The sequence below is a fragment of the Chinchilla lanigera genome, unplaced genomic scaffold (assembly GCF_000276665.1).
Source record: "Chinchilla lanigera isolate Chin_1 unplaced genomic scaffold, ChiLan1.0 scaffold00001, whole genome shotgun sequence".
In the NCBI taxonomy this organism is placed as follows: Eukaryota; Metazoa; Chordata; class Mammalia; order Rodentia; family Chinchillidae; genus Chinchilla; species Chinchilla lanigera.
The window spans coordinates 42,782,798-42,791,299 of NW_004955402.1; the positions used below are offsets into that span (position 1 = coordinate 42,782,798).

An 8,502-nucleotide genomic window follows, 5' to 3' on the forward strand; every position below is an offset into this window, starting at 1 on the left:
GTAATCTGAGCAACTGATCTGAAGGCAACAGTATGCAATGGAACAACCATGGTGAACTCCTACCATCTTGTCTAGTGAAACACTGTATTATCTCTAATGCTTTATCGAATAATTATTTTCTTATTCTCTTTAATGGTTTGAACAATCTTCCAGTCGTACATCTGGTAATCTGAGCAACAAAGTTGAAGATTACAACATGTAATATAACAACCACTGTTAACTAGTATTATTTTGTCTTGAAACCCTGTATCTCTTCAAATGTTCTTGCTTTGATTTGTTTATGTTTGTGATGCTGGTATGCTGCTATTGTTCTTTTTTTTCTCTCATTTACTACTCTCTTTAAAATAAAATTTAAAAAAAAAAGAGAGTCCTATTCTAAGTGGAGGATTGTCTGACAGGGCGGTAAAACTCCGAACTAGTGAGAGAGGATTGTGGAGTGTCCTCCAGGGCTCTATAGACCAGCACAATACTTCCTGGCATTGAAATTAGGGCTCACGATGCCCCAGGAGTCTGGGGCTGAACTGGAAGGATTGTCCCCACAGCATCGCCCTTGCTGCCTGGTAATTCTCTGAAACTTGCCCCAGAAGCATGAAGACCATTGCCTTAGCCTGTCTTCTTAGTCACTTTCCCATAGTTGGGAAAAATGACCAACACTCACAGCATAAAGGAGGAGTTTGGCTCACAGTTTCCAGTGGCTTCAGGTCAAAGTCGGCTGGCTCAAGGCAGAAACAGTGTGGTGGAAGGCACGGTAGAGGATACCTGCTCTTCCCATGGCAGCCAGCAAACAGAGAGAAAAAGAGGAGGAGCAAGAACAAGAGTCCACCCTTTAGGTTACCCCTTGCTGACTTGCCTCTTTTGACCAAACTCCACCTTCAAACAGCAGAGTAAGCTCAAAAGACTAACTGGTGAGTATAGCACCCCATGATCCAATCTCCTTCCGAACACATGAGACTTTGGTGGGGGGGGGGGTTACGTCTAAACCACAGTACCTTCCCTTCCACCTAAGGTTTTCCTCTGAGAATGGCTGAAGAGCAAGAGGCCCTGTATTCCAATCCAAAGGCTGCTCTTGGGCACGTTACTGATCTTTCTCCCTCAGCTTTCTCATTCGTGGCACTGGGAAGAGCAGGATAACCTGTTCGATGTGTCATGAGGAGTCATGGACACTGGATATTTGAAGATTTGGCAAAAGACCTCATCTTGTGAGTGGTCATGAGCCGCTAGTGTGGGAGCGGCAGCATTGCTGGGCTTTTGCCAGGAGAGAAAATTACCTCTGAGTGTCCCAAAGAGGACTTCTATGTGCTCGGTACTGGGGGATTTAATGATGGGGGCCGGGTGACATGGTCCTTGTCATTAGGGGGCATCTAGTCTGGGAGGCAACAGATAAATGGAAAATGGCAATGGAAGTGAAAAGTAACTTGTACCTTCTTAACCAAGTAGGAAAGAAAGTTAAGTTTCACATCCTGTTACCCTACAAGAAATGAATATTTTTATTTTTAGGGGGAAACATGGCTAAATGCTGGCAGGGCACAACAGGAATGGTAATCAGTTGTGGAGAAAAATGCAAAAGAAGCCAGTATCTAGAGTGCAATCAAAATAGTGAACTTTGCTAGAGAGAGAAGGACTCAACCTGGAGGCTGCTCTGAGAGAGCCCGGCACCCATCAGCAGTCCTAAGGAACCAGGGGCACTTAGCACCCACCATCCAGACGGGGCTGAGAAGTCCCTCCTAAGACCATGCAGTGGGATCCTGCCTTCAGCAACAGTCAGCCCATCACTTGCTGGTTGTCCAGCAAGAATGATGTGACCTGTGCGCCCAGACCTTGCTCAGTGGCAGCCAGCTCACTCCACGTGACTCTTTCCAAAGCTCAGGGCACTTAGAAGTGCCACTCTCCCCTGATTGGAGAGAGGGAACTAGGAGAACTGGAGGGCGCCAGTCAGCGATCCCCATGGAGCCAGGACAAATCACTGCTACCCAAACAGGAAGAACATGCCCCTATTTTCTTCTTCTCAGTTTCCTCAGAGCCTACTAGTAGTGCCCAGGGCCACAGAAAAGTTTTCTGATAACTAACTTCCAAACTACCTTGTTAAGTATCCAAAACTTGGACAAAGGGAGAGAATAGTTGCATGTCCTTTGTAGGTCACCATTTAGCCAGCTCACCAGGATTGACTGGTTATAGGAGAATGCTCCTGTGCTTGATTTGCTATTCACCATTCACACAGAACCTCTCCAGTCACTCTTCAGTGATGAATTAACTTTAGGTTTCTGGGGAGTGGAAAAGATAACCTCCAAGGTTTATGATCTGTCTAACATTGACCAGTTTTATAGCTATTGAAAAATTTATTTCTGAATCCCTTTGCCTGATTGACTATATAAATTTTGGTTCTTCCAGTGCTCATTTGAACAGCTTCACCATCTTACTGGTTCCCTCATTATTTGATAAGTGCAAGGCCTTTGCTACATGCTCATATTACACTTGAGAGATTTCACCTCTTTGAAAATTATACTTTGATGAGGGTTATTCTTTGGATGTTGACTGTCCTCCAAAGATCCCCAGAGTGGTGCTTTAGAAGGTGCTGCATACCCTTAGGAAGAGAGGCCTAGCAGGAGGTCCTTAGGTCACTGGAGGTGTCCTTCAAAGGGGATCAAGGGACTACAGTGCTCTCTTTTGTGTCCTAGTTATGAGGTGAAGTGAGCAGCTTGCTTGATCACATGCTTCTCACCATTGTCTTCCAGCACCCTAATAAGAGGCCCAAAGCAGTAGATTCATATGATTTTGGACTGAGGTCCCCAAAACTGTGAACCAAATAAACCTTTTCTCTTTATAAGTTAATTGACTCAGGTATTTCATGCTAGTGGTAGAAAGCTAACACAGGCAGTGAAATACTTCATGGAGGAGCATGTAAAAAGAAATACTCTGCTAGAAGTAGAGATGAGATAAATTATCTAATATTTGGAAGAATATAAATTATCTTTCAATATACAAAAGATTTATGACTCCCAAATATCCTCAAGTGTAAGTTTGGAGAAAGCAAATAGGTTCAACTAAACTACCGCCGACAAGAAATGAAACAAACATCACAGAGAATTTAAAGACTTTTCAATCTTACTAGTGACATAAACTCTCTAACTGGAGGTTAGGTTTCTATAAATATGCCTCCAGTAGAAAAAGAATCTGGAAAATTTAAATACCAATTCTGAGCTTAGAGAAAGGCTGGTTAATTGAAAAACACTGAAAACTCTGGTTAATTGTTCTTGGCTGACAACTTCAGAAAGTAATTAAAATGAATAATTAGTACTTTCTGATAAAGCTCTAGGAAACTCCTTGATTTAAAAACCAAACTATTTCTTTTCCATTTTAATTCTTTTTCAAGCATACATAAGACAGGCAGGGTAATGCTGACATTTTAGGTCAAGTCATTGTTATATCAATCACAATCCAATTAGATTTTCTAGAGTGAGGTTAATAGAAATGAAATTATAGCTCAAGTCTTCCAAGGCTACATTTGGGGAATAATTTCCAGACATATGTTTTAACCAGATATTATTTAATTTAATTAATAGGAAAACTCAAATTTTCTCATTCTTTCAGTCTACTTGTGACGCCTCCTTTGGCAGAGCCAAGCTTCTGTGGGTTGTATGAATTGTGCTGGTTTCCACTGAACCAGTTGCTTTGTTCCTGGAGTGTATCAGATGAAAGAAGAAGGCGCTTTAAGGAGCCATGAGTCACCCCACACAAGGTCTTCTTGGCAACGATTCTCACTCTCACCTCTCTTTTCTATCTCCTTTCCTGGGGACCCCAAAACAAATCAGTCTTCCCGTCTTAGATGGCTGCTTGTCACCCTCAGCAGCTGTTACTTCTCTGTAACTTCATAGGTTGTTTTTCCTTTAGATTCCCTTTCTTAGCTTTGTTTGACCTTTGTCATATTAATGAGAATTTATGAAACAGTAAACACCTAAGCAAAATATACAGACCTAAGGAAAATAGCTCTTTAACCTAGGGATCACAGACCCTCAGGCTAGAACATTATGTGATGTGTTTCCTCATTTTAAAACTCTAATGAAAGGCTGTGCAACTTCCTTAGAACACAGAACTCAAGGGTGGCAGAACCAAGGAAAGACTCTTCCACGGCATTCCCTGTGCAGACATCAGTGTCCCATTCTCACATTGCTCAAATATTGTGGGTGTGAAATCTGCTTCAATTTGTCTTTTCACTTCCTGTAATTTATTCTTTTATTTTACAGCTACACTGAGAAACAAGCAGTTAACAATTACAAAAAGCAACCAGGGACCGATATCCCACCTTCTCTGCACTTGGGCTATTGACTTGGAATCTTTTGTCCACCAGATAGTAGAATCTTCATGAATTTCTGCAAACTGGCAGCTCAATTTCACATTTCCAGAATGGTCAGGGAACATCTCCGCTTGGATCTTTTTCAGTAATACTGGAGCTAGAAACAAGAGGTTTGTGGGTCAGTGTAGGCAAAATACTTTCCCATTTCATCTCATTTAATTCTTACCACAGTGCCAAGGGACAGAGATAATACTCCGATTTATGAATGAGGATACTGAGTGTGTGATGAGGTATGGCTTGCTTATACATGAACAGTAGGAAAATGAACAACTCAAGCTAATAGAAACTCCTGCTTTTCATTATTTAAAATGCCTAGAGCAAGATCTGTAATGTTCAAAGTGAAATAGAACTTGAGAATGTTTTTTAAACAAGTGGAAATGGGACAGAATGTAAATATATAGATTTTAACACCCAAGGAAAATAATGATGTTTTTAAATAATTACCAGATGATTAAGGTCAAAATCAGAAACTGGAAATTCAAGAGCAGAATAAAATCTGGATTATTTAGGTAGCTGTGGTTAAGCCGTACAAATGCAAAAGGCTATTCAAAAATGAATTATTTGTTGAATAACATTCATCTATCCTCCCCCCCCCCAGTCACTGGTGTCTTTGCTGAAGATGGATTGGAGTAATGTCTGACATCAGTCTCACTGGAAAGAGGCATCTGCTTGAATGAAACAGGAAACAGAGGACAATGATGCCTGTAGGTTGGATAGGCCTTTGAATGTCACCTCTTATTTTTATCATCAGTGAGAGCTTGGCTTGCTGGGCAAATGTGTAATTAGTCAGGGCAGCCAGTGGGTGGCAGCACAGACATTAGAACAAGAAAAGGGCACTCCACTTGGCCAAAGCGCCAGAATGATTTGGTAAAAGGTGAAATTAACTGGAAACATAATGTCAGTTTATTACAACCCAAGTTCCATAACCACACAGCAAAGAATACATCATTACACACATTCTGTAATCCATAGTTAAGTATCAATATGGAGAATTTTTTTTATTCTACTTCCTCAAAATTCCACCACCATGAAATAGTTGATCCGTTAAGTAACTTCCCATTTCTCCTGGGTGCCAGCAGAGAATTGAAATAGTTGATCTGTTACGGGAACTTCCTGTTTCCCAGGGGAGATCTGAAAAGCACAATATATGTCTAAAAGCTTATTCTGCCCCAGGGAAGTGGCAATGAACTGATTGGATATTAAACCCCTTAGAGAGTAGCTGAGACTACAGGAGCCAAGTCATCAAGAGCGGTGAAATCCACCAAGCCTCATTTTGGCTCATTTGGCCCTATGGCTCCCACCCTGGCTCCGGTTCATCAGATACACAGCCTCAAAGGCTTAGTCTAGGAATTTTGACCGAGCCTACTTCCTCCTCTGGGCCATTTCCACTTAGGTCCTTCCAACTCTACACAGGAGCAGTCTTCACGGGTGATTTAGGGGCAATTAAATGTTCCTAAGGCTGTTGTACTTGCTGAACGCAAAAAAACATTTGGAAGGGGAGGGAAGCATAAAATGGGTGCAGAACCGAATGGCAGGCTGTGGGAGACAGGAAGCTGACTCTGGCAGGGGCCGTGGGACCGTGGGAAGGCTCCTGTTGGGAGAATGGGAAGTAGAAATGCAAAAGAGCAAAGAGACTTAGGAGTGTCGCTGGATCTGGCCAAACATGGAGGGAACATAACAGAGATTTTTTGGGTACATATGAAATGTTCATTGTATAGCTCTGAATGCCCAAAATAAAGGTAACTCAGTGTTTATTTTTTCAGAACCTCCCAAGTCATGCCCATCTACACCAGTGATGTGGTGGAGGAGGCATTAAATGGGGATACTCTCGGGAGGCTAGGGTGGGCACCAGACTGCTGGGTGTACATGGTCAAGGTGCCACCAGGGTCTGAAGCATACTACCCGGCGCAGTGATGAGACCCAGGTCCTATAAGAGCCACCAACTCCAGAAGGAATTAGAACTGAAATTGCTGTGGCTTACACCTGAAAAGCAAAACTAAAAGCCTTTGAGTGCTTGCTGGTAAGGTAGATTCTTAAAGAATTTGGTCATAGATAGACACCTGTAAGGGACAATTAGAAGACAGTAAGCTAAAAAGAAACAGCAGGTCATTATCAAGGTTAGACCTTGCAAACACTGCTGTCCCAAATAGTAAATGCCAGAAGAAAATCTTTTTTTTCTTGTCACTTCTCTTCTGTGTTGGTTCTTATGGAGCAGTGCACACAGCAGATTCTTAGTAGATAAATCCTCACTGTGCTCATTACCTTAACTAACTGGGGTCATCCTATAAAATAGCATGTCCTGAATAAACTAGTGGCCCGCCAGTCATTTACCAGTGAGGTAAAGGCACTCTCAGTGGAACAGCCTACACTGCTTTGTGTCAGAGCAGGAAGCTGGAAACCTGAAAATGTGGCCGCCAGTGTTCCAAGCACCTGCTTTCCTATCTTTCCCTAGCAAGGAAATACCCACACTTCCCTGAAGAGGCTGGCCCCAGGGACAACTCCTCCACCGCTGGGAAAGGACGGCAGGGGAAGGACCTACCCAGGTGTGCAAAAGCCACACCTGAGACTCCCTTCTCACTGCTGACTCAGAGGAGCTCAGGGGAGGGTCCCCTAGCTGCTCCCACACCACACAATGGTCTCTGTCTGAAATAAGTTCTTAGTTCATGAGCATGACACTTAGCATAAAAGTTGCCTTGTTTTCATTTAATAGTATTTTTTAAATGGCCAAGTACCTTTCCTATTGCTTTGCATTTTAATGCTGGGATGAGTCCTATTATCAGCACCTCCATTTTTACAGGTGAGGAAAAGGAGTTTCTCAGAGGTGAAGCATTTGCCCAAGGCTGCCCAGTCCCTGGCAGAGGTCAAACTTGGACTTAAGCAACTGGACTTCTAATCTGTGCTGGAATCTACCATGTTGCAGCTTCTTCTCCAAAGGGCTCAAAACGCCCTGCAAAAACCTCCGCTCTGAATCTTTGCCCTAAAGGCCTCCACTGCCTGAGCAGCATCGGGAACAGTCCTTCACTGCCATGTTGAGCTGGTCTGGCCTGGACCAGTCCTTGGTTGTCAGTACTCTGAGGCCTCTGGCAGGACCATCCCCACAAGACTCCCACTTTCGGTACCTGCTCCACTCGCCCCGCCCCCTCCCAGAATCCCGTGCTCTCCGCCTGGGCAGCTGCTTGATGGTGTGTGTTGGGAAAGTAGGGGGTGGTATTGAAAGGACTGAACACAGCGCCTTTACACCGAGCTACATCCTCAGCAAGACTTTGAGACAGAGTCTTGCTAAGTCTCTGTTGCCCAGGCTGGGCTGAAACTTGCAACCCTTATGCCTCAGCCTCCCAGAATGCTGGGATTACAGGCTATGTTGCACACCTACCTACTTCATTCTCTTTAGATATGTTTAAAGATATGTGGATTAGCCACTCATTTTAGCACACACCTGTAATCTCAGCACTTGGGAGACTGAGACAGGAGCCTCCCCCCAGATTCAAGGTCAAATTAGGCTACATAGTTCAAGGCCAGCCTGAACTAGTTAGCGAGACTCTGCCTCCAAAAACAACAAAAATATGTGGACTAAGGTCCTTGCTGATTACCTCCACCTTCGCAGGGTGGTTTTGCTTTTAATTCTTTTAGCAACAGGGGCTGAGGACCCATTTGAGGTGGGCGGGAAACAAAAAAAAACAGCAGCCTCCAAGTTCAAGGACTCAGGTTAAGAGAGGAAAAAACTCCTCCTTAGTATCCAAAAGAGCCAGAGCTTTCTGCGCTAGCACACACGGGTCGCTGTCCTTGGTGTAGTATTTTCTCTTCTGACTTCTGCCAGGAAGCACAGGAAGGGACGGGGAGCTCTGATGAGGAAGAGCTAGCTTCTGGCTATGGAATGAATTTGGGACTGAACCGATCCCCTAGGCAAAATAAGAAGGAACTGCAATTCAAAGGGCTTCTGCACTTCACCCAGCCTGAAACCTGAACAAAGAACCCAAAACTTAGATTTAGACAGTGGGGATGATGAGTTGGAAGGAAATTTTGTACTTAAATTTGAGAGAGAAACCAAGTTTCAACTGAGCCATTTTTAAACGAAAACCAAGGCTTAAAGAGGAGAATCCTAATTTGTTCCAAAATATTTCTTTTCTTAAATCCCACCTAGTGTGTAGTCT

General features: G+C 43.5%; 1 protein-coding gene and 1 pseudogene across 3 annotated transcripts in view; one reads left to right on the forward strand and one right to left on the reverse strand.

The window, feature by feature from the left end:
* LOC102009783 overlaps positions 1–8,502 on the forward strand; it is a 73,031-nt pseudogene that overhangs the window by 57,958 nt on the left and 6,571 nt on the right.
* Positions 1–8,502, reverse strand: part of Alpk2 (alpha-kinase 2) — a 122,752-nt gene that overhangs the window by 33,793 nt on the left and 80,457 nt on the right. For all 3 annotated transcript variants that reach the window (XM_005372989.2, XM_013511023.1, XM_013511022.1), the window contains one exon: positions 4,301–4,448. In XM_005372989.2, the coding sequence (XP_005373046.1) occupies positions 4,301–4,448 (148 nt within the window). The remainder of the gene's footprint in view (positions 1–4,300; positions 4,449–8,502) is intronic.